This window comes from Temnothorax americanus, unplaced genomic scaffold (genome assembly GCF_048541705.1).
Source record: "Temnothorax americanus isolate GAGA-0224 unplaced genomic scaffold, ASM4854170v1 Scaffold231, whole genome shotgun sequence".
In the NCBI taxonomy this organism is placed as follows: Eukaryota; Metazoa; Arthropoda; class Insecta; order Hymenoptera; family Formicidae; genus Temnothorax; species Temnothorax americanus.
In genome coordinates, this window is record NW_027509373.1 from 1 (window position 1) to 26,200 (window position 26,200).

Consider the following 26,200-nt stretch of genomic DNA (forward strand, 5'->3'; position numbering starts at 1 on the left):
CGTGTGCCCCGCTGATATAAAATTATTTTGATAAATCATTCTAGTTTATTGTAAATTTTCTTAATACATCAGCAAAACAAAAAATTTATCTAAAGCGGGTGCTTGTTGGCCTTGGTACGATACTGTCTTCTGCTACGGACGGCCAGAAAGCATTTTTCAGGCCGTATTGCCACAGTATAACCATACCCAGTAGCGACACTCAGCCGTCCGACCCGGAATAAAATTTTAGTGCGCATGTGCGAGTCCGTACATCTCACAACATGGTTGCGCCCAGTTGCGTCTCGAACATCGTAGGTAACCTCAACCTCCACAGTTTTATGACATATTTTTTATTTGAATAAATTGTGTCTTTTTATTAGTGATAAGAAAATTCCGGGTGTGACGTGCTACATTAAAATGAAGTTAATGAAGAGAGGTGGATATAGTTGTGCCATGAAGAATTGTTCAAATATTTCTGGGCGTGAATCTGGTCCCAGTTTTTTTCGTTTTCCAAAAGACCCAGATAGGTAAAAATAATTTCCATTAGCGGATTTGTTAATTGAATTATATATCAAGTGTTTTTTCATTAATATTTTATACAAAACATCTTTCAGAGCAAAATTGTGGTTGGAAAAATGTGGTCGCGAAATTAACACGTCACCAGAAAATTTATATAAAAATTACAAAGTTTGTGGTGATCATTTTAAATCGTCGATGTTTTTAAACGATTTGAAAAACAGACTTCAACCACATGCAATCCCCGAACAAATGGAAAATGATAAATCTTTTGAATTATCAAGTGAAAACAACGCAACATTTAATTTGAGTGATGATTCTGAGGAAAATACAGTAATATCAGGTAAGCAGTTTTGAACTCTGTGTGTGTGTGTGTGTGTGTGTGTGTATGGTTGGAAATATCAAAAATTTTGTGAACATAATTACTATATTTCAGTTGAGTGTGATATCATTAAATCTAACTATGATAAGCAACAATTGGAATTATTTGAAACTGGTTTTTCAGACAAAGTTGAATGTCAGTCAATATTAGGTAATAATTTTAGTTCAATATAGAATTAACTAATGCTAGTAACATGAAATTTTTGTGAATTAGAAAATAAAATTGATGTATGGTTATTATAATTTATATATTCGTTTTTTCTTTGTAATGAATGGAATATAATCATTAATTTTTTAAGTTTCATAAGTGATGTAGTATTTTTAAATATTATAGTTAACGACCATCATGGGCAATATGAACATGAGCAAGTGGAATCAGTGTCACATCAGTATGCTCAAACAGAGCTACAATATTTGGATCAATATGCTCAAACAGAACCACAACAGTTGCATCAATATAGTCAAACAGAGCCAAAATTTTCTAATCATTCCCCGCGCAAAAGAATTTTGAGAGGCAGAATTGAAGCGTTACATCGAGAAATTCGAAAATTAAAACAACAATTAGAACGACAGAAAAATAAGATACAAACTTCAAAAATAAGACAAAAATGTCCTTGAATGAATATTGTGAAGCTACAGACGAATTTCTACCACCAGAGATTGCAAATTTTGTAAAAACTCAAGTACGTCTTAGTAGATATAAGTCAGCCAAAGGACGAAAATATTCGCTTCCATTTAAAAAGTTTTGTTTAGATATATTGTTTTCTGGGGGAGGCAGAATTTATAATTCTTTTGCACAAAAATTTATCCTTCCCAGTGTAAGAACCTTACAACGCATGATTGAACATTTGAAAATTACTCCAGGTTTGCATGATTTTGTTTTCGATGTTTTGTAAAAAAAGTTACAGGCTTCTTCGTCACCTCTCGAGAAGTATTGCATTTTATGCATTGATGAAGCATCAATTAAAGCAAATCTGTATTATAATATAAGTCAGGATGAAGTCATTGGATTTGAAGACTTGGGTGATGGTAAATCATATCTTCCAGCATGTAATGTTGCAGTTTTAATGATCAGAGGGATTTGCAACAATTGGAAACAACCTTTGGCTTACTTCTTTCTTCATTCTTCATTTTCTGCTAGGAAATTAACAACCATTATTCCTCAAGCAATTACAAAACTGCAAAATGCGGGGTTTATAGTAGTAGCGTTTGTTTCAGACATGGGAGGGAATTTTAAATTAACCGCTAAATACTTAGGTGTGACAGAGAACAATCCATTTTTTTTTGTTAATAACGAGCGAATCTCACATCTTTTTGATTCACCTCATATAATTAAAGCTGTCAGGAATAATTTCCATGACAATATTATTGAGTATGACTCTAAACCTATATCTTGGAAGTGCGTTGATGATTTATTTCAACAAGATCAAACTAGGCAATTTCGACTTGCACCTAAACTCACTGATAAGCATATGAAATTTTCAAATTTCGATAAAATGAAAGTATATTTGGCTACACAAATTTTGAGTTTTACAGTGAGTAGTAGCTTGAGGAAAATGGTAATTTCTGGAGCTTTTAAACCTGCGGTTGCTCCAATTGCACTTAGAACAGCAGATTTTATCCAAAATATGAACGATTACTTTGATCTATTCAATTCATCTTCGGTTCAACATCCATCACAATTTAAACAAGCTTTTCGGGGAGCGCAATATCAATTAAAATTTCTTTCAAAAATTGAAGATTATTTATCCAAAATAACGATATTTAATAAAACTGGTGTTAATATTTCTAATAAAGTTCAAGTTTTCAAATGCATGAAACACAATATAAATTCTCTTCTTCAAATGTGGGAACATTTGCAAAATGTGTTTCCAGAAATGCAATTTCTATTATTACGCCGTTTTACTCAGGACTGTTTGGAACACTTTTTTTCGGCTATTCGAGGATTGAACGGCAATGTTATTAATCCTACCCCAGTTCAGTTTTTTTATTCATTCAGAAAAATTTTTTCTATGAAATATTGTACTGCTGAAACTGGAAATTGTGAAAGAGACAGTGCTGATATATTTGTAGCTATTACAAACTTTAGAGAGAAGAATTATATGGATGTTGAACCTAAGACAGATGACATTACACCAATACTTTTGGATGATCATGATTATCGTCAGATGGACGTAAACGAACAAGATGCGTTCCGATATATTTGTGGATACGTAATACGTAAATGTCTTCAAAAACATTCGTGTGAGATTTGTTCTCAATATGCACACTCGTACATCGACTTAAATGAAACTTCATATTACTGTTTCTTTAGGGCTTACAATTCTACTGAAGATAATCCTTTCGGAAATTTATCTATGCCGCACGATGATTTCGTAATATATCTTAAAACGTTGGAAAATTTATTTTTTTCTAAAATTGAGGAATTGATTGTACAAAAGCATATAATTCGTATCCTCATTACCATTTTTAAAGAAGTTGAATTTATTCATCCGTGTCAACATTTTCCGCATAATTATTTATTGAAATTATATGCTCGAGTTCGACTATTTTATACATTAAAATTTATTAATAAACGTTTCAAATCGCAATCCGGACACAGAAAAACTATAATTTTACGTCACGATTAGAATTTAATGTCTGTATTTTCCTTATAAATGCAAATTATTTAATATCTACTTTTATAAAAGTAAATGTGTTTTCGTTAATTAAATTTATTATTGAAGTTCGTTTATAATTTTATTGTTATAAAACTAAATGTGTTTGGCAACTTTGTGAATGTCAAAATGCATGTGTTACTTTCTGAAATAAATTTTTAATATTTCTGCTACTCCTTTTAACATTTCTGCTACTTTTTTTAACATTTTTACTATTTTTTATGTAAGTATTATACAGTAACAGCACATAATGATAGTGAATATTACATGTTTTCACTTATTCCAATTATTGTTTCAGTTGACATTGACATTTGGAGCACATTCTTTCTACTGAAGGATGTCCATGAGGAACAATTAATTAAAAAAAATGGATATCTTAATATTTATATATTACTAAAATTTTCAGTAAAAATTATGAAATTTTAACGCAAGTATTCGGAATAAACATAAGTATTTTTTTAAATATTTTTATGCATTTTTTACTCAATGACAGAACAAATAAAAATATTAGCTTTTGCGCCCAATGATCTATATTCGCTTTTGAGCTCAATAATTATATATATTTTGTATACATTTTACAATTCTATTTACACAATAAGTTACGAAAAATTTTGAAATAAAATGATACAAAATACACAGAAGTATTATTTTCATTTCTTCTACTTCAAGAAATTCTTTGGATTATAATTAAAATTGCGCAAAAAATCTTTTTTGATTATATATACTCATATACATTTTTTAATTATATATGTACATTTCAATTGTAGCGCCGGTACATCTGACAATATGGCGACGTACCACGTGACTTGAGGACAACTACATCAAAGGTGCCGACACTCAGTGTCGCTACTGGGTATGGTTATACTGTGGTATTGCTAAAGCGGGGAGCACGCGGCAACGCCGCACAGACGCGGCAACGCCGCAGTCTTAGCATATGTCTTTCTACCGTGCGTCCGCGTGAGCAGTTCAATGGTGTGTGTGCGTAATTGCGTATTCACACATAAAACCAGAAGTTAGTTTCTCGACGTTGGCGACACTGAAACGAAGTTTCGTATTGTCACCGCGCGAGGTCTCTAACATCAATTCGGAGTTCGGCCGTGACTCCTGTAGAAGTTAGCCGGACAATTTCGACTTACGACATTTTTTTTTACGAATCGATTGTTAGTCGTTTGTTATTGATTGTTAGACTAATTAGAACGTTTGTTAGTTAATAGTTTTTACGTAATCACAAAAATAATTTTTAGTGTTAATTTAGCCGGTAAATATAGAATTCTTTACAATTTTCGATTCAAACCGTGGTCAATCGATGCGGAATCGTTTGTTAGTTCCGAATATACTAAGTAAAACGTTTGTTAGATCACGGTTTCGCTAAAAAAAAGCGAAAAACTGTATATCGTTTAGCTGCCGGAGAGTGGGGGTGAGACGTAGAATATGTGGTGGTTTCGGAACGCATTACGTTATAGTTTATCAACACGGGAAACGTGCTTAACCTATTTTTAATTTATTTGTCAGATTTGTGTTTATGCCTAATACCTGGCTACATTTCACGTGCAAAAATATAGGTAAGTGTAAAATGCAAATTTAATTCTGAACTTAGTAAAAAGTATCCTTGCAATATGAAAGAGATATAGATTGCAAAAGTAGAGAGGTAACCTACTAAAGTTGTATTTGAACAATTACATTAAATTACAGATTTATGAAATATAGAAATAAACTTATATTGTATGTACAATTAGATATAAGTAATTTTGTCATCGTACGGAAACTCGCAGTTTAAATTAACTATAAAATTGTTTGCAGATGCTTGATGTCATTGATGTCATTAAGAGGTAGAAAAGCAGTGGAATACTTCATGCACTTCCAAGTAAGTTAGAAAAGCATTAGCGAAGCTACTTAATCTTGTACAAATCATATTAAAGTACACATTAAAGAAATATAAATATATTTTGTCATTGTGTAAGGGTTGGAATCTGTCTTGGGACAAACGCAAAAAGAGAAGCCATAAGATGTCAAAGCGCTTAATCGAAACGAAACAGAGCATCAAGAACCTCGTCGTAGAGCGAGAAGCGGTGGCAGTCGAGCTGCATCATCTACGACCGGAATTTCCGAAGATGGCAGTTCAGGCCAACACGCTGATTATTATACAGAAGTAAGTTTCATTTTCAAGTTACAAATTTGATTTTGGACGTTTCAGAACTTTTATAATTTAATAACAGAAAGAGATAGTAGCAATAACTTGAAAAATATGTGTAACGCTGATTGACTATCGTGTTGTGAGGGCGTAATTTTCTTAACGTTGCCGCGCTATGAAAGGTTTAATTTACTGCATGATTTAATTTATCCGTATGATATTGCAGACCGAGGATTGCGAAAGTAAGAAAAGTTTATAAGAATTACATTTGTAATTTATAGGACGTAAACATAGAAGAGGATACAGAGAGTAGTTCTGATTACATGGGTGAAACGAGTAACGATGAACACAGTGGGTGGTGGTAGCCAATCTGGAGCCAGTATGAAACCAGGCGATGATCTTGCTACAGATAGCACATTAAAACGGATTCTAGAGCAGGATTATGACCTAATGAGTATTAAGAACAAGGTAAGCTAGTAATTAAATTTTAGTTAATATACATATATATTACAGATATAAGCTATAAAGCGTTTGTGCCGGATACATTTTTCAACAACTAAAAACTATTCCTGCTGTTTGCATTTTATTTATTTTTCATATTTAAATTAAAATTATACAAGGATTGTAATTTATGTTAAAAACTAATCTTTCACTGAAAACAAATATACAAATATATCACTGATATTTATTTCAGCTTATACTTCCGGCGCAACCTACTGTGATAAATATTCCAGAATCTCTGGCACAGCATTTCACTACGACGCAGTTTACGAATATCCCAGAGAAACCTTAATTCTCATATCGCAGTTTACGAATGTCTCAGAGAAACTCTCTGATTGTGTCGATTAATTATCGAACGGAAAAAGGAAAATACAATAGCAATGTTTTTTTTACGTATCAGGATAAGCTGTGATTATATAAAAAAAGAAAGAAAAAAATAACGGAAAACAGAACCGAGCAGGAACAGGACGCAACTGTATTTCTAGACAGTCTGATTTTGTAAATTATTCTACAAGGAAAACACTTGTGTATTATATATATATATATGTATATGCGGATATGTGATATACAATTTGATATGATATATGATCTATGACGTTTGTTTATTACTATGTAAAATGACAGACTTCGAAATTAAACATTAATTACTGTTAATCGTGGCGTTTTGAATTTACTTTTTTTCTTTTCTTTTACCTAAAGAGGATCATGAGAAAGTGAGAAAATTCCAAACGCTGCGAGAGTGCAGACACAATGGACATCCGAATTTTACAAAACGTGAAAAAACATTCGTCTTTTCTCATCTCTAAACTCTTCAAACCGTGTTAATATTTAAACAAAATAATTTACACGTCACTCATAGAGCTAGCGCGATAAAAAAATAAGTTAACATTCGTTGAAACAACATTATACATTTATGCCTAACAACAATTTTTTGTGCTTGCACTCGCGAATCTCTTGCCGACGTGATACTCGATTTTCTCACACAGAATTTCTTGCTATAAGACACAAAGGGGAGTTTACTTCTTGCGGAAAATACTCGGCATGCTGAGCGATTCAATTTTCTGTTGAAGAGATCTTGTTCATCTTCTGGCGCATATCCTTGGCAGACATTCACCGTCGTCATCGATAGGGAAAACCCGGAGCTCGTCGAGTGTCCTGGAATGAAGATAATTTTTTTACAAACGTTTAAACATTTTTCGTTATCGAGAAAATGTGTACAGGATACATAATGTTTCTAGAAAAGTATTCAATGGTCCAAAGATATCGAAATTCAGAAATATTCTACCAAATCTACTATGGATTATTGCGACTGTAGATTACAATTATATAATCACAGTAATTTCAAATCCAGGTCGCTGCCTGGTCTGCCGAGATCAGGAGATCTTTTTTTCGGCAATCAAAAATTCCAAGAAAATTAGCGTGTCGCTATAATAATGAGGGATGTTCGAAAGATTGCACCGCGTGATAAATTATAGTAATAAAATATAAAATTTCTTATATTTCTTTACCTCTGTATGTCTTATAGTTATTAATTCGTCAATTATTATAAACACGATCAGATATGTTTATCAAGAATAAATAAAGGATGTCTTTCAATACATTTGTATTTTCTACTACTAATCTTTATTATTATTGAATATTCTGAGATCACAATTTATAACATGTACAACTATTTCTTCTTATAATGTAAAATTAAAAAATCAGCTAGCAGAATTTAATAAAAAATGTAGCTATCACAATTTAAGAAATAAAAATAAAGAGACATCCTCTGTAAAAAGAGAAGTTTAAGAGAGATAATTCATAGAAAGATGCGTGGCAGAAAGATCACAGGCTGCACGGAAAGCACGAACAATGATATCGTACGACGCACTGAACGATATTAAATGTAAGTAAAAATTTATGAATATGATCAAATTTGATATGCAGTTATATGCAGATGTAATTAGGATTCATCATAAAGTATTGTGAGAATAAATGTATGAACTGATATTATTTGTTGTGAGATATGGATAAGTAATAAACATACCATTTCGTTTAAACTGTAAGTTAGGAAATAGCATTAGAAAATAGCATACTTTATACTAACGTCTTACCTCCTCCTTGGACTCCAGTAAGTCTCTCACAAGTATAGTAATTCTTGGCAATAAAATCGTTCTACAGTCCACATTTAAAAAAAGCGGATTGTGGACGATGTCATTTACCGTCATCATTTTTTGTTTAGTTAATCTACCCGTTGGTAGAGTCACGAGTAAATCTGTTAAAATTGTGCTTAATTGCTTGCCGCTATAAACTCTTAATAAATGAGGTATCGTCGTTGGTAGGTACTTGAGACAGGCGTCTTGAACCAACAGAGTACCATCTGTTTCATGACTCATGAGATTAACGATAGACCGTAATAGATCAGTCAAGGTTTGTGAAAACTCTTCTTCATCCTGATTTAACCTTTAAAAATAAATTACGAATGTCCATTAAAAATCATGCATACTTCTTTTTTTTTGAGTAGATATTCACAGCCATATTTATTATATTGTCGTATTTAGACAATTTTATAAAACGTTTTATTAACGATTATATAACGTGTGAGAAAAGAATTGTAATGATAAATAAAACGTACTCAGTAAATAAAAGACGAGATTCGACAATAAATCTCATGCAGTATTGGAGACTTTTCATTGTCTTAAGCAATAAATCTCGTTCCTGTCCATCGCCGTTGTTGACGTTATCTATACGCTTGTGTAATACCGGAATTAATGTCTTATATGCAAGAGTTGCAGAGAAGCTCTCAGAAATATATAAATCTAATACTGGTTGGAAGTACTGGTACTTTCTATCGGATACGAATCCGATAATATATAAAAGGCACTCAAAGACCATGTCATCGTAGACATCACTGTCTGAATATTACTCATTAAGATAATAAATAAAGCATCCAAAACATCCTGGAACGTAATAATTTCAATATAATTTTCCCTTATAAAAACATTTTTTATTATGTACGTAATCTTAATTTTCGTTAAATCAGATTTATTTTACCTGCAGAAACTTCACTATTTCCTCCCCGTCAACTTTCATTGAAGCAGCTAAAGATTCTTTTAAGTCCGTATTGTGCGATGCCCAATTAAGTAAATCTAATAAGTCTACATTCTGGGTTAATTTAGTTGAGCAAATATTGGTCGCTATCAAAAAACTATCCGTAATGCTTAATGTTAGCGATCCTAAACTTGGCTTTTTCTCCATGTTTAATTCAACCTAAAACACAGATAAAAATAAAGAAAAAGTCAGTGATATATTTGTATAATATTTGTTTTCAGAAAAAGATTAGTTTTTAACATAAATTTAAATTATACAATCCTTGTATAATTTTAATTTAAATATGAAAAGTAAATAAAATGCAAACAGCAGGAATAGTTCTTAGTTGTTGAAAAATGTATCTGGCACAAACGCTTTATAGCTTATATATATCTGTAATATATATTAACTAAAAATTAATTGCTAGCTTACCTTATTTTTATTTGGTAGATCTTGCTTGTCCTTCACCTCACTTGAATGCCGCCTATCGCCGAATCTGCTCTCCATCCTGGAAGCAAAACAGTCCACGTGAATGTTTATATGTTGTTCGTAATTTTGCCGGTCCGCACTGTACGCGTCGGGGCGCAATAATCTCCCGGTCGGAGTCAGTCCGCAAACGGGAGAGGAAATTCAATCAACTGAATCGTCGTTGGTAGATAGGAGCACTTTATTTTACAGTTTCGGATTATCGCGCTCGACGTGTCACTCTCGTGGCTTCTGAAGGCTCACTAAATTCCTGGCCGCGACCGAAGAACGGTTTCCGCGCGTGAAACGCGTGATCGAAGCGTGATCAACGGCCTGTCTTCGCAGGCATGGAATGTCTTTGTCTGATTTCGTAAATATTCGATTACGCGTTCCGCACCTGCGGTGACGAGCTTCTAACACCACGTGATTCTCCAAGGACGAGAATGTTAGACAGAGACCCGAAGAATCGATGAATAAAAGTACAAGTTATACGTTGCATGTATGCTAGGATAACTTGGCTCGCCCGAAAATCGGCCAGGAGGTAGACGTATCGTACGTCCGGCACGTCCTCGATTAACGTTAACGTCAATGATTGAAAGCCACGACATGAAATATAATAAATTATATGCGAGACGAAAAAAACGAGAAAATTTCGAAGAGAAACGATAGAATTTCATCGTCGTCAGATGATTGCAGATTAATTAATTTCAATAATGGATTTGATAGAATATCTGAACGTCATGAACAGTCTACTTGCTATTTCAAAAATAAAAAAGGATTTAAATGATTTTCTTTTAGCAATAAATCTCACCTCCTGTACTACACCGCACCGCGATGTCCCTAATTTAATTAATTTCTTTGCAATCTTCTAATTCGATAACACTTCAAATTGCAACAATTAAGAAAATAAGCTGAAGATATATAATTAGTAATCCTTAAGATATATGTAGTAATCCTTAAGTCCTAAGAAATTAATCAATCATAGTTAATTATTTTCCTCACATTCGATTGTGATTGATCAATTTCTCACAGCAGATCTTAATGGAACACTTAATAAAGTTGTAGGGTAGTATTTTATTGTCAAATCTTTTATATTTAAGGCCGGCTGGAGTAATCTTAAGAGAGAGAGATATTATAAACTAATCACTTGATTGTTAGATATAACAGAGTCGTATATATTATCAACCTTAAGCCATTGTCTTGAAATAAGAACCGACTATGTATACTAGCCTTAATTTTACTCATTAATTGTTCGTTGCTTAGCAAGGAAGATTTTACAGAAAAATATATTGCTCTTTTTCTTACCTATATAACAGGAGATGAGGTAATATGCGAAATCGAAATATATACGCAAGCCGTCCGCGACTTCTCTGCATATATTTACTTCGTTTACTGTCTTCTCTATGGTATACGGTATTATTCACTTTACTCCGTTGAGGTTTCTGTTCGTAATATTCTCGGTTCGGAATATTCGTAAACTGCGTCGTAGTACAATGCTATGCTAATCTGACAAATAAATTGAAAATAGGTTAAGCACGTTTCCCGTGTTGATAAACTATAACGTAATGCGTTCCGAAACCACCACATATTCTACGTCTCACCCCCACTCTCCGGCAGCTAAACGATATACAGTTTTTCGCTTTTTTTAGCGAAACCGTGATCTAACAAACGTTTTACTTAGTATATTCGGAACTAACAAACGATTCCGCATCGATTGACCACGGTTTGAATCGAAAATTGTAAAGAATTCTATATTTACCGGCTAAATTAACACTAAAAATTATTTTTGTGATTACGTAAAAACTATTAACTAACAAACGTTCTAATTAGTCTAACAATCAATAACAAACAACTAACAATCGATTCGTAAAAAAAAAAATGTCGTAAGTCGAAATTGTCCGGCTAACTTCTATGAGGTGACTCCTGTCGACCCTTAAAGGCTCGTCTACACGACAAGGCATAAAAGCGCGGCGCAAGGGCGCAGGCACAAACTCAAGCGTAGGCGCAAGATGTCTGCGCCATGCTCGTCTACACAGGAACACGCAACGCAGGCGTGAAACAAGTGCCGCAAGCGCAAGACGCGTAGAAACGTTTAAACGTGCAGTCGTGATACAACTAGGTGGTGAATAATTGCTGTGAGTTTTTAATCTGCTAGCAGTGCTGTTGTGTTATAAACATAAATATATATATATGTGAATTACGTTATAACAAATAAATAAATAAATATATATATATATATATATATATATATATATATATATTTGTTATAACGTAATTCAAACCTAATTCAAAATAATCCGAACAGGGAGAAGTATACACGTGGATGGTCTTCTAAATGGAACCTGATGAGGAAAGGTTTTTTCTCATCGCGTGCGTGGGAATATATATTGTGCTTCATCATCATCAACTTCTGCTACACAATATTCAGAGATATCGTGGCAGGGGGCATAGGAGATGGTGGATTCGACCAGTAAATCGACAAAGAGAACAGCAAGGATTCTACCACAACCTTGTATCAGAAACCCAGTTGGCAGATCATGAAGAATTTTTTGCTAACCTTCGAATGTGGCCGGAACAATTTGAATTTCTACATAACATCGTATGTCCATTGCTTGAAAGGCAGACAACTGTGATGAGAGAGCCTCTACCATCAAAACTGAGGCTAGGAATGACATTGATGTGAGCACAGCTTATCAAAAATTATCTTTATAGTCATTGTTTGTAACATCGTATGTACGAAATTATTTTATTGTTGTGCTTTTATATGTTTATATATTGCGCAATTTTCTTTTTAGGTTTCTTGCTCAAGGTGGAACAGTCCAAAGCTTGCATAATAAGTTCCGTGTTGGTAAAAGCACAGTACATCGGGTCATTGAAGAGACGTGCAAGGCAATATGGGAGAAGCTGCACCCTATTTACCTGCCTCAGCTGACCAGGAACGATTTTAAAAGAATTGCTGCTCAATTTTTTGATCTGTGGCAACTTCCTAATTGTATAGGTGCTATTGACGGCAGACATATGCGCATTAAAGCACCACCTATGTCAGGCAGTGAATTCTACAATTATAAGGGATTTTTCAGCGTTGTTCTTTTGGCTGCAGTAGATGCCCATTACAAATTTACTTGGGTAGATGTTGGACAGTATGGTAAGTGTGCTTACTACTATTAGCACTACTTAAAATGTCAAATTTAAAGGATCTGGTTGCAATTGTATCTGTGCATTATGTTTTAGGATCCATAAGTGATAATGGAGTTTGGTCCAACTCTGACTTTGGACAAGCTTTGAATCATGGCGAAGTTGACCTACCACTGGACAAACCTCTTCCTGGAACTGACATCTCTTTTCCATACTTCTTTGTGGGTGATGAAGCGTTTCCCCTAAAGAAGTACCTCATGTTAGGTTTTATAGCCGTTGCACTTAATAAAGTATCTGAGGAAGAACGGCTGTCATGTGTCATGGACATGGTGGCAGTTGTGAAAGACTACACTAAAAAACATTCAGGGGACTATGACTCTGAAACTCGTGTTGATACTTAAATGTATGAGCGTTGGTTCAATGCAGCTGTGATAGCCAAGTACTCAATTTAATTTGAAATCGCTAAGTTAAGATTAAAATGTATGCGTAAATTTGATTTTTTTGGTTTAGTCGTTCTATAGTAATATTTTATTTGGTATCAATACCAAAATGTTTACTTTTATGTTATTTGAGGCTTTATTTTAATTTGTTTTGTTGCACAAAAAAGACTGGTTTTTTAATTTTATCAGCTGTGATAAATACCAAAGTATGTTCTTTTATATTAATTGAAGATTCAGTTTTAAGTTTAAATATATTAAGGAGTGTAAAATGTTATAATATGTTATAATATTAAAGGTAAAATGTTATAATATGTTCTAAAGGTATAATATGTATTAATACAGTAATTCAAAATAAATAAAAACACAATTATAATTATAATTTAAGAAATTTTAATTATTTTTTTATCTTCTTTATTAACATTTTGTACAAAAATCAGGCAGAGTTTTGAACATGCGGCGCAGTCTCGCGGTTTTCCCCGTTATTCGCTTCATCTTACTAATTGACACACAGCTTATAAATATCCATCTGTTTACTCGTTAATAATTTCTAATGATAAATTAAACGTAAAAATTGTTTTTTTTTTAATTTTTCAAATATAAGCAAATTTAAAAAAATTAAAAAAATTACCGTAGGAACAAGTGTTCAGTTTATTTCGATACGTTACAGCAATTGAAATTATTAATAGAGCAGCTTCAATAGTAAAGGAGTTACCAAAACCTTGAATTCATTGCGGTAAATTCAAACGAGTACCTCGAAATGCCCGCTCAAATTGCCAAGGTGCCTGAGCAGTGCCTATGTCTGAAGCTAAGTATTTAGCAAGGTATTCTCTCATACCACTTACTATTGAAGCTGCCCTATTGGCTCCTACTCTGCCAAGTCTCTGAAAGTAATTTTCAGTTACTTGAGCAGTTGTCCAAGCTCCTGCCTGTATGTTGCCATTTTGTAGTTCCAACTCTAGTTGTCCAGGATTTATGTAACCATCATCTTTATTATCCATTAACATATTGTGCAGACAAACCAAGGCTTTGATAATGTCTTCGGCTTTTTCCACAGAACACACTAGAGGTGAATTCAAAATCTGCCACCGCATTGTCAGTATGCCAAAAGCATTTTCCGATACACGCCGTGCTCGAGATAAACGGTAATTAAAAATTCGTTGCTCATCTGGCAGCACTTGGTGCATCCTTCCAGGAAAAGGGCGCATGAGGTTCTACATTGCTTCTATATCTGATGACATATTAGGGCCACCAGGATGGGGTGCTGGCTGTACTGGCTGTGATGGTCCAAACCTTTCAAGGGCTGCACTCAGAGATGCAGCCAGAAATGAAACATCTTTTGATGACTGAGAAAGTACGTCATTTGTTTTCTCAGAATCCCGCTTCCTCTTCTTCACAGGATCATTTGGAGGCACTGTTTTGGCTGGCTGAATAGAGGCCGCCATGGTTTTCAGACTTGTTACTGAGGCGGTACCTTCTGATGCTTTCTGAATTGCATATTCCTTTCCTTCTGTTTCATTGGATATGTTGGTTCCACTTGTATTAGTGATGTCTGAGTCCAAACCTATGCAATAATAAATAATAAAATATCATTATGTTGAATCAAAAATAATATTTAGTTGAAAACAATTTTTGAAAGACTTACTAGATGAAGGAGATGAGGACAAGCAAATAAGGTCTGAATTCCATATAGGCGAAAGTGTAGATTGTTTGCCTAAGAAACAAAGAAAATGCAAAGAGGAGAATTTAGCTGATTTGCGAATAATACAGCCGATATTTTAAACAAGCTGAAAACAGGGGATTATTGCCTACCTTGAACAGCAGATGACGGAGATCGAACAGCTGAGAACTCGGGTCGAACAGCAGGTGACAAAGATCGAACAGCTGAGAACTCGGGTCGAACAGCAGATGACGAAGATCGAACAGCTGAGAACTCAGGTCGAACAGCAGGTGACGAAGATCGAACAGCTGAGAACTCGGGTCGAACAGCAGGTGACGAAGATCGAACAGCTGAGAACTCAGGTCGAACAGCAGGCCGTTGAAAATTTGAAGTTGTTCTGTGAAAAAACATATTACCCTTTAACTTCTGATTAGATTCAGGGACCGTATTCTCGAGTCTGCCCTAATGATTTTCGTATGCGACTTTCTATTTGAAAAGCATTGAATTTCGCATGCGAGTCATAAAAACGATTCGAGAATAGGGCCCCAGTTAACATGAATAATACATACTGTCGGGCTATAATATGATCCGCAAGGAATAGAAGGTCATTGTAAAATATCCAAGTAGACTGGTAGGTAGACGTGTCAGCCCCAGCTCCTGATCGTGGCATTGACATTGTGACTTTTTTTCTTTCCTTTCCAAACTTTTCACGGAGACGATGGAAAAGTTTTTCTGCTTGCAAACCTGAAAACAGAATGAAGTCAGACCATATAATTGTTTAATTTTTTATAACTTATTTACATTAAAATAATTTTTTTATATATTATTTTAATAAAAAAATTAATTTTATATTTTTAAAATTAAATATTTTACTAATACTTTAAATATAAAAATAAAGTAATTTTTAAAAATATATTATTTTTCATATTTATTTTAATTTTGTATCTTTTTTATATATTTATATATTTTTTAATTAATAAATTGTTATTTTATTATAATTAGAATATAATTTTTTTTATTAGCAACAAGTTCCTAACCTATAAATATGATACACATTTACTTACCAGTGAGTGCTGGGGTCATCGCTGCCCCTATACTTGCCCAAGTGAGGGATTTATCTTGGCACTTGCTGTAGCCCTTGCTTCTTTTTACGTACAGATGTGTATTGGGGCACACAAAGTGAATGAACGTACGGATATATATCTCACGTTCTTCCGAAACGTTATTCCCTATTTCATTACTTTCTTCCTCATTATAACTTTCTTCCGATGATACTTCTTCTTCTGGCACAAAAGTTTCTTCACGGATAGCATCGGCCATCCGGCGATGATACGTGAGCACGTGAGCGACCCAAGCCGTTCAAAACAGTCGGCGTAACGTGGGCGCAGGCGTTGGAAATAAAAATAATTTATTTCTCCTGCGCCGTTGCGCCGCGCCGCTACGATCAAGAACAAACTTCTTGCGCCTGCGCCTGCGCCCTTACGCCGTCTTACGCCTTGTCGTGTAGACGAGCCTTAAGGGTCGACAGGAGTACACTACCGACCTCTGTCGGGTTGCTTAGCTGCGAGTCCGTATACCGCACAAGCACAGATTAATAGACAGATAGCCAAAGGTCCGGGTTGAGACGAGACCAGCATTTCTCACTGGTTTCAGCGCCATACCGTGTAGCGGCCAATGCAGTAACTACGTTCTTAAGATAAAGCGGGTCATTTTCGGACAAAGTTGCTAATAGTCGATAAGTCGCGTCGTTTATTTCTGTAACTCTTATCACTATACAGTTTTGTTATCATTGTTATATTATCGTTGTGCAGATATAATATATGATAAAAAAGTTGCGCAACGACAATATAATGATAACGAATTGTTGTTAATAGTTATAGAATCAGAGCGCACTGATCTCTAAGCCGAGAACTCCGCATGACGTGTTAGAGAAGTTATATTATTGTAATCAAAATTTTGTTAAGACTTTCAGCCTTTAAAAGAAATTTGTTATGTCAATTGTAGTTAAAAAGATATTGATGATTAACATAGAGTCTATTGCATCAAAGTTGCGACTTACATAGACCATTAATTAAGAAACTATGAAATTTTTTTTGTTATTCAAACTTAAGAGTTTTTCAGGTTGCTAAATATTAATCTGATGTTAAATTCAGTTGATAAATTCAAAATGTCGGAGCCATATAGCGGCCGGATGTCAAAAGTATCATTGATAAAATCGATCTCGAATTGTGTAAGATACGGATGTAAAAATTCCATCATTTTTATTTTTAATATCCGTTATTTTTAATTAACTTTGCCATCTGATTAATATTGCGGTTATTTAAAAAAAATCTTTAATTTCGAATATATAATTAAAAAATAATTTACAAATTCTGAATAGTATATGTATATAGTTGCAACTTTTTGACGCAATAGATTCAGTGTTAATCTCGGTGTTAATAATAATCGTGCATTAATTATATGTTTTTAATCATAAATGACATAAGAAATTTCTTTTAAGAACAAATAAAGGATATATATTTTAATTCGCGATGCTTCTTTATAATATTCAATTTCAATTCAATTCAATCTTTATTTCTCTCCCCTCCCGCGGTTGGAAAGGCGTTTTTTTTTCAGGAAAACGTTCCCAAAAACTTTTACAATTATAATTATACACATTCAGTCATTATCTGATACCTTTTACATGGCGTTTTACAGGGACGTGCCCAACCCTTTACATATTTTAATTCTATTCGAAACCTGACCTTTGAGCGACCTTACACCACTACTATTACCCCCCCCCCACCCTTCTAGTGTCTTCCCTTCGTCCCCTCCTCCTGGTCCGCTTCATGCGATGCTCCTTTAATAAACTTATTCAATTAATTATATTTATTATTTATACCGTGTAGGAAAGTTTTGTTTGTATATCAATTAAAATTTCAAATAAACTTTTATATAATTTCTCTGGTAATTTCATAAAATTAATATTTTCATCAAGTTAAACTACCAAATACGGTCAACTTGAACTTTGTTCACCTATATGTATATATAGTAACAATTTTTTGTGTGAATTTTAAAAGTATATTCTTTTGCTTCGTCAACTACACGCGCCGTACTTTCAATCTTGAAAGGCAGTCTGAAACTGAAACGTACAATCACATAATTAAATTGCTAATCAATTTAACAATACCGATATTATACCCATCTCCACACACACTGCAAAGAATGTTACGAAAATATTTTTAATTTATCTATATATATATAAAATAGAATGTCTGTATGTATGTCTGTTCTTTATACACTCTTAAACTATTCGACCGAATTTTTACCAAAAGTATAAATAGGGGTAGAATTTTCCGAGGAGTGTTATATAGAGTGTATAGTTTTTCGTTACCGATTTTTTTGGGAATCGGTATCCGAACTGATAAAGGAATTTTTTTCGATTAAGGATATTGAAACACAAATAAAGTCGTTTGAAGAAAAACGACTTCCGGGCGAAGCCCGGGTAACCAGTTAGTAGTTTATAAAATTATTGATTATAATTTTTATTTTTATTTAAATTTTAATTAATATCTAATATTTTTAATTTCAGTTTATAAAATTAATTTTTATTTTATTATTAATTTCTTAAATTTTAATTTATTAATTTAATCAAGAAATATATATATATATATTTTTTATACATATCGACTGATATCTTTTGAGAGGTCGAATCTTACAGAATTCGAGATCGATTTTACACAATTTCCGGTTTTTCTGCTTAAACGCTCAGTCAGGCAACCTCGAAGCTAAGTGTCTACATCTATCTTGAAATAGATTACCAAAAATAAATTATAGTTGTCGAAATTTTTTCGTATTTTCTCGTATTTGTAGATACGACTTTGCACTTCAAAATTATAATCAAATAAACAAGATACGACATATTTATTTTTAAATGACAATAATAAATGTTATTTAAAAATAAATATGTCGTATCTTGTTCATTTGATTACAATTTTGAAGTGCGTCGTATCTATAAAAATTGCGTTTTTGCGTTTGTTTCCCACGAATAATATCAAATTAAACAATAAAGCTGTATTTTAATTCCAAATCACTATACTTTTGAACAGTAAAGCAAACTATCTTGTTTGTTGCTTACCAACAAAACAAAAATTTACGAATCCTGTACAGTGATAGTTTTTGAGATACGATCTCCCAAAAGATATCAGTCGATATACGATAGAAACAATAAAAAATATGAACAAGAAAAGATTTTGTCATCGTTGAAATGGAATTCGAACTTGTGAAGATCTATAAACAACAAAACATTTATGTTATTGAGTTATTGATTATTTTTATTGCCTAATCTATTATTGTAAGTATATGCAAAAGTTAAGTAAAAAAGCAAAACAAATGTAATGCGTTAAACATATTTTAATGTATGTTGTTTTTTAGTATTATATTAAGTGTTATTTGCAATTGGGAACAAAGTTCTTTGGAAGTTTTAAACATTATCGCAGGTGATGACCATTACATGATTTATCGGGAAGATAAGTGTAGGAAAATTTTTTAATTTTAAAATATTTATTGTTATTTTATAATAAAACATTACATTTACATTTTATCACTTTATGAGATTTTACATTATTTTATATCACGTTTCACTTTATTGATAATTGGATTTGTCACAAAGAACCCTGTCTATTTTAGAACCCTCGCGTCTAGCAACAAGACTTTGCTAAAATAAAAAATTATTGTTAGAGGATCAGAATATTTTACAGACATAATCCTCTAAGTCGACATTATTTAGAGATGATATATACACTTTCTGAAACATTAAAAAAATATACTATATAGCATTCTTTCATTCGATTTCTCGGCATCCAGGACATTTCTCCGTGGTGATAGATGGTGGTAATGGATACAATCAATTATTTTGAATATCCCTGACTCACATCCAGAAACTTGCAATTAGCTGGATCAGTAGTACAAATTTATTTGTATAAAGTACTTTAATTGATATGTTAAAATAGTTTATTATCCGTAATCACAGGCAGATGCCTAGGACGTCGAAAAATCGAATAAAACAAAGCCATTTTGTACATTTTTCTAATTTTTCAAAGAGTGTATCTCTGAACGGTATTAACTTACAATAAAGGATTATGTTTATACAGAAATATTTTGATCCTCTAACAATAACCTTTCATTTTAAGTCTCGTCTAGACGCGAGGGGCCAAAACCCTTATAAAAATGCTGGGCAAAGTTCTTTGTAAGTGAGTGAGTTTAATGCCAAATTGGCAACAATTAACTATTAATTTACTTACTGGATTATAAACACGCTGCTGTATTACAAACGGGTTGCAATCATATATCTACCCATTAGAGAATATATGTATAGATATTTTGTACCTACTCTAAACGGTAAGATATAAATGCACCCATGTGCACATATAAGTAGCAATTTACTCCATTTGTACTAATTCTTGTATGAACACAGTGCACAAGATGACACTAATTCAGATAGATGAGCGAGCGTATATTTTATTTGCACATTTTAAACAGCGCTAAGCGCAGAATGCATTTTGACAGTAGTCACTGCGGCGAGCGCAGAAATGGACCTCTATTAAGCTGGACCCTCCACCAGCGCAAATCAAGTTCGCACTAGGTAAAAAATTTAGTGCTATTTAGGTGCTAATTAAGTGCCCTAGTCCAAATTTTGGTACTCGAACCGTTTAGCAGAAAATCGCGTAAAAAATGGGGGGTCCAGCTTGCCATTAAGCTGAACCCCCCCTATATCAGAAAATGGTCCTACATAAAAAACAAGTACACTATAATTTAGTACTAATTAAGTGCTACTTAAGGGGGGAGGGTCAAGTAAACGCAGCAGTCTTTTTCCCGATTTTTTTTTAACAGATGGAAAGATTTATTAAATTGGAACAAAGTACATCATACTATTCATGATTTAAGGTATATTATAAAAATTTTTTTATATAAAAAAATTTTAAAATGGCGGCGCAGCGGCTGCTCTTCTCGGATTTGCGCCGTGCAACGCTCAGGTCGCTCTAATTAACTGAAATAAAAAAACCAAAGTTTTTTGTTAAAATGCGTTCATATGCTTTGCATGAACCTTAATTTAAAATAAAAATCAAAAATTAAAAATTTAGGATCATTTTGAAGAAAAAGTTAAAGGTATCGTTTTTTTCAAAATGGTCCTAAATTTTTAATTTTTGATTTTTTTTTAAATTCAGATTCATGCAAAGCATATGAACGCATTTTAACAAAAAAACTTTGGTTATTTATTTCAGTTAATTAGAGCACCTGAGTTGCACGACGCAAATCCGAGGAGCCGACTTCAAGCAGCTGCAGCGCCGCCATTTTGATTCGACGTAACAAAAATTTTATAATATACCTTAAATCATGAATATTATGATGTACTTTGTTCCGATTTAATAAATCTTTCCATCTGTTTAAAAAAAATTCGGAAAAAAACGGCCATTTACTTGACCCTATCCCCTTAAGTGCTCTAAAATAACGATAAAATATTGACAGATTATATAACACTTATTTAAATATACCACTATATATTGAACACAGTACCGTCGCGGTCGACACAAACACTTAAAAAACTTGCTGCATGAATGTATTCGTTACTAAAATGATCGAAAACATATATATTATCAAAATATTCCTAAATCTGAGTTTATTGCTAACAGTAAAAAACAATTACGATAATTAACTTAGACCAGCCATTGGCGCTGAATACTATAAGTTCCGTCACCTGATCGTCTACGAATTAGTTGCTCGCATGATTATAGTATTAAAATACAGACATTGTATTTTAAAAGAATATCACGATTTGAATTTAGTGCTAGCTGCATAGCGTTGAAATTAATTAATTAATCAATGGAGTGCGCGCATAGCGCTCTGTAATTCGTTACAAAATTGTCAAAAAATTAAATGCTCGCGTGATTATGGTGCCGAAATAATCCTGAGAGATTGTACTTTAAGAAAATATCATGATTCGAAGCGCGCCGCGCTCCATGAATAAATTATTTAATTTCAACGCTATGCAGCTAGCACTAAATTCGAATCGTGATATTTTCTTAAAGTACAATGCCTCAGGATTATTTTGGGACCAAAAACACGGAAGCAGCTAATTCTTTGACGATTCTATAACGAATCACAGAGCGCTGCGCGCGCGCTACATAAGTTAATAAATTAATTTCAACGCTATGCAGCTAGCACTAAATTCAAATCGTGATATTTTCTTAAAGTACCATGTCTCGGGAGAATTTTGAGAGCATAATCACGCAAGCACCTAATTCTTTGACGATTCTGCAAAGAATTATAGAACGCTGCGCGCGCGCTTCATAAGTTAATAAATTAATTTCAACGCTATGCAGCTAGCACTAAATTCAAATCGTGATATTTTCTTAAAGTACAATGCCTCAGGATTATTTTGGGACCAAAAACACGCAAGCAGCTAATTCGTTGACGATGCAGTAACGAACTTTAGGGCGCGGCGCGCGCGCTTCGCGGATAAACTAATTAATTTTAACGCTATGCATCGTCAAAGAATTAGGTGCTTGCGTGATTATGATCCCAAAATAATCCTGAGACATTGTACTTTAAGAAAATATCAAGATCCAAATTTAGTGCTAGCTGCATCGCGTTGAAATTAATTAATTAACTCATAGAGCGCGCGCGCAGCGCTCTGTGATTCGTTATAGAATCGTCAAAAAATCAAGTGCTTTCGTGTTTTTGATCCCAAAATAATCCTAAGGCATTGTACTTTAAGAAAATATCACGATCCGAATTTAGTGCTAGCTGCATAGTGTTGAAATTAATTAATTAACTCATGGAGCGCGCGCGCAGCGCTCTGTGATTCGTTATAGAATCGTCAAAAAATCAAGTGCTTGCGTGTTTTTGATCCCAAAATAATCCTGAGGCATTGTACTTTAAGAAAATATCACGATCCGAATTTAGTGCTAGCTGCATAGTGTTAAAATTAATTAATTAATTTATTAATTTTTTGACACGCAATGATTAAGGCCGTTCGCTTCACAGCCTTCTAGCACGATTTTTCTCGTCAATAAACGAATAATTATTTTTAAAGTTTTAATTGTTAACAACTATCTAATTAAATTTATAATTTGATCAATACATTTCGACTATTTGTTAATCGGTTTTTTGAGCTTTCAACTTGATGTGGCTTCTTTAATAACTCCATGTAATTTGTATACACACTATAATGATTAATATTAAAAAAGTAAAAACGACCGCTATGATTTAAATCAATAGAGAGGATAAATTCCATAATAAAATGCTATAATTATTAATTAATGTTAATCTTATGATGTTAAACTTCCTTTTAATTTATTTCATTTCTCGACGGATTTTTTATGTAACGGGATTATTATGATGTATTACAGTTAATTAGAGGGATTTATTTGATTGATTGAAAAAGTCTCTGTAAAGCACGAAACGTCCCAGTTATTTTGACGGAATATTAAACTGTAATATTTAGAATCCTGTTGTTCGGTTATTGGCTTTTATTTTATCTAAGACATACGAGCTTTATCTACTTATATATTTTTTAATTTATACATATTAAAATTATTGCAATATTAAAAAAACAAATTTTTTACATTATCTCATGACGAAAGAGATCACCACCTTCTCGCGGTTTCCGTTGAGCAACAATATGTACGTAATGTAAATGTGAAATACACAGAACTGTGATTGCAAAAAATTGTCCTTTAATTTTACTATATGTATTTTACAAGACATTTACTACGTTTACGCGAGCGTTACTTCTGTAGTAACTTTTACGATATATCACTCGTTTACGCGGAATAAATTATCGTAAGTTACTACAAAATCCAGTTTACGCGAAGGAATTATCGTAAGTTACTACAGAAGTAACGCTCGCGTAAACGTAGTAATAGTAACTTGTGCCAATGTCAAATAAATAATGAAATAAAATTGCTTAAAGTTTCCGTGTGCGTAATCTATCGAGCCGGTAGAAGCAATTTTCTAATAGTAAACGTGAACGAGCGAGTAAGACGATCGGCAAGAATGCTGAAGGTCTCAAGTTCGAGTTCTGGTTTTTTCTAACTTTTTTTGCATTTTTATTTTTTCAGGCAAATGAGTTGTTATGTAATATACATATAAACTAGGAAAATTATTTGACAATTATTAAAATTATTTGCATATTTTCTAAGAACTTTAAGAAAGTTAACGATTTGCTCATAAAGAAATAAGAAATTATTTTCAAATTACAAAATAAGTTTTTTTTATTATTATATAATAACAATAGTATTGTTCATTAATTCTCGGTCTCGGCTTCATAATATATATATATATATATATATATATATATATATATATATATAGGTCCGGAAGTATGCTCCGGGACTTTTATTTTTGATATCGGTATATTCCGGGACATTTGGCAGTTTCCATGACTGTCCTGGCAAAAATTGATGTCTTACGGCAATTTTCGGGACAGTTTTTTGAATCTGATTACATATACAGGGTGCCCCAGAATTCTAGGTACTTTTTTCATATTTAGATAGAACGAGCCAAACTGAGTTGAAAAGTCATGTACCATTTTGCAATTTTCGCAATAGTTGACGAGTTATTAATGATTAAAAATCGACGTATTAGCCCGCCCTCCGCCAAATCCAAACCTCTATTAAGCTGGACCCCCCACCAGCGCAAATGAAGTTCGCACTAGGTCAAAAATTTAGTGCTATTTAGGTGCTAATTAAGTGCCCTAGTCCGAATTTTGGTGCTCGAACCGTTTAGCAGGAAATCGCGTAAAAAAAGGGGGGTCCAGCTTGCCATACGTTTCGGCTCAGTTTTGATCCATCTTCAGCGGTATAATAGTTACAGAAATTAAGTTACACGTTTTCCGTACCGTATGGTGAGTTTACTGATTCAAAGTATCAGAAACATAGACCAATTGATCCATATCTGTAAATTTGTTCAATTAATGTTGAGATATTAAAAAGATTTCTTAGGAAACTCACCATTCGGTCTGAAAAATGTGGAATACAGAGCCATGTATACATGATAAAATTTTATTATGTTCTTTGAAGAAGTATAAATTCTTCTTTCGAGTACATAATAAAAACTCTTTCTAAAATTTGTACATTTTAAGACTATTATCAAGAAAATATTCTTGCTTAAAGACAACCGTTACTTACTAAAAAAAAAAAAAAGGTAAATTGAGTAATCGCTTTTTTGAGCAGTAGAATTGATATTTTCTTGTGTATGCATGTGCACACATATGTACATACGTACGCACAAAAAAATTTTCTATGTTGTTAGAAAATTTTATTTCTATTTAAAAAAGGCGAAAAACTATCATCGCTTAGGACAGGGGCCCGGCGTTTCGCGCCGCTCGTGCGTAATCATCGCCGCTTGTAGTAAACAACTGCCCGCGTGCCGACCGCGGGGCGGCCGCATCTCGCCGCGCGCTTGGATTTGGCGGAGAGCGGGCTAATACGTCGATTTTTAATCATTAATAACTCGTCAACTATTGCAAAAATTGCAAAATGGTACATGACTTTTCGACTCAGTTTGGCTCGCTCTATCTAAATATGAAAAAAGTACCAAGAATTCTGGGGCACCCCATGGATATAGGAATATAGGGATGTAGTATAAGCCCAGAACATAGGTGAGGGGAGTGAAGCCGAAATGCGGGGGGTTATGTGCCTAAATTTCATTGGTTACAATTGTGCGCATGCTCAGTATCTTGTGCCGCGCCAATCGTCACCGGCAGGTTAAATGTAAAATAATAAAATATACTTAAATTCTGCTGTAAAAAAGTTAATGATAAAAATATTATATAGTGTTATCGTATATATATTATAAATTATAAACATATTTATATTTGTAGGACGCGTAATATTTGTAGGTTTAAATGAAAGACAGAAGATGGGTATTGGTATATATATAGGTAATTGTAAAATAAATATTACTAATGAGTTTAATCTATACTGTAAATAAAATATAAAAAATATTACATTAATATAAAAAATAGTATTTAATTATACTTCTTTATTTATATTTATAATCTTCTACCTACTTCATGCGTCATGTCAAATAGTAAAAACGTAAATTGATTGTAAAAGAATTTATATCAAAGTATTTATTTTAAGTTTGCAAGGAAAACGGTTTATCCAAAAATGGCCTATAAAGTAGCATTAATTAAACACAAACAGAGATAATAATATAAAAGTTAACAGAGATAATAATATAGGAGTTAAGTATATATATATAATTACGATAATACACATGTATA

The 26,200-nt window shown here is 33.1% G+C and overlaps 3 protein-coding genes across 12 annotated transcripts; 1 reads left to right on the plus strand and 2 right to left on the minus strand.

The window, feature by feature from the left end:
* The first annotated feature begins 131 nt into the window (after positions 1 to 131).
* Positions 132 to 6,819, plus strand: LOC143898517 (uncharacterized). Of its 10 annotated transcripts, none has more exons than XM_077408071.1 (11): positions 132 to 290; positions 360 to 506; positions 594 to 838; positions 932 to 1,027; positions 1,211 to 1,694; positions 1,779 to 1,905; positions 3,832 to 5,095; positions 5,334 to 5,397; positions 5,495 to 5,682; positions 5,946 to 6,132; positions 6,359 to 6,819. In XM_077408071.1, the coding sequence occupies exons 1-5, from the start codon at positions 235 to 237 to the stop codon at positions 1,492 to 1,494; spliced, it is 828 nt and encodes a 275-aa protein (XP_077264197.1). In that variant the 5' UTR covers positions 132 to 234; the 3' UTR covers positions 1,495 to 1,694; positions 1,779 to 1,905; positions 3,832 to 5,095; positions 5,334 to 5,397; positions 5,495 to 5,682; positions 5,946 to 6,132; positions 6,359 to 6,819. The 10 variants fall into 10 exon arrangements, with proteins under 10 accessions (XP_077264197.1, XP_077264199.1, XP_077264201.1 ...); XM_077408073.1 differs by having other exon boundaries at positions 1,211 to 1,559; XM_077408075.1 differs by lacking the exon at positions 1,779 to 1,905 and having other exon boundaries at positions 1,211 to 1,559; positions 3,832 to 3,960; positions 4,301 to 5,095.
* LOC143898518 (dedicator of cytokinesis protein 5-like) lies at positions 6,134 to 11,212 on the minus strand. Its single transcript, XM_077408078.1, has 6 exons — positions 11,005 to 11,212; positions 9,667 to 9,742; positions 9,199 to 9,414; positions 8,780 to 9,104; positions 8,259 to 8,607; positions 6,134 to 7,320 (listed from the first exon to the last, which is right to left on the minus strand). Exons 1-4 carry the CDS (start codon positions 11,073 to 11,075, stop codon positions 8,964 to 8,966), a joined length of 504 nt encoding a protein of 167 aa, XP_077264204.1. The 5' UTR covers positions 11,076 to 11,212; the 3' UTR covers positions 6,134 to 7,320; positions 8,259 to 8,607; positions 8,780 to 8,963.
* Positions 11,213 to 13,647: 2,435 nt separating this feature from the next.
* Positions 13,648 to 16,423, minus strand: LOC143898516 (uncharacterized). The gene is made up of 5 exons (XM_077408066.1): positions 15,996 to 16,423; positions 15,501 to 15,675; positions 15,084 to 15,328; positions 14,917 to 14,985; positions 13,648 to 14,835 (listed from the first exon to the last, which is right to left on the minus strand). The coding sequence occupies exons 1-5, from the start codon at positions 16,249 to 16,251 to the stop codon at positions 14,486 to 14,488; spliced, it is 1,095 nt and encodes a 364-aa protein (XP_077264192.1). The 5' UTR covers positions 16,252 to 16,423; the 3' UTR covers positions 13,648 to 14,485.
* Positions 16,424 to 26,200: the final 9,777 nt, after the last annotated feature.

Coding starts and splice junctions, on each gene's coding strand:
- LOC143898517 (XM_077408067.1), top strand. CDS start 235: ATGTGCGAGTCCGTACATCTCACAACATGGTTGCGCCCAGTTGCGTCT. Junction 839..931: donor GGAAAATACAGTAATATCAG/GTAAGCAGTTTT, acceptor ACTATATTTCAG/TTGAGTGTGATATCATTAAA. Junction 1,028..1,210: donor TGAATGTCAGTCAATATTAG/GTAATAATTTTA, acceptor TAAATATTATAG/TTAACGACCATCATGGGCAA.
- LOC143898518 (XM_077408078.1), bottom strand. CDS start 11,075: ATGCAGAGAAGTCGCGGACGGCTTGCGTATATATTTCGATTTCGCATA. Junction 9,743..11,004: donor CCTCATCTCCTGTTATATAG/GTAAGAAAAAGA, acceptor TTTTGCTTCCAG/GATGGAGAGCAGATTCGGCG. Junction 9,105..9,198: donor AAATAGTGAAGTTTCTGCAG/GTAAAATAAATC, acceptor ATTACGTTCCAG/GATGTTTTGGATGCTTTATT.
- LOC143898516 (XM_077408066.1), bottom strand. CDS start 16,251: ATGGCCGATGCTATCCGTGAAGAAACTTTTGTGCCAGAAGAAGAAGTA. Junction 15,329..15,500: donor GATCATATTATAGCCCGACA/GTATGTATTATT, acceptor GTTTTTTCACAG/AACAACTTCAAATTTTCAAC. Junction 14,986..15,083: donor TCCGTCATCTGCTGTTCAAG/GTAGGCAATAAT, acceptor TTTGTTTCTTAG/GCAAACAATCTACACTTTCG.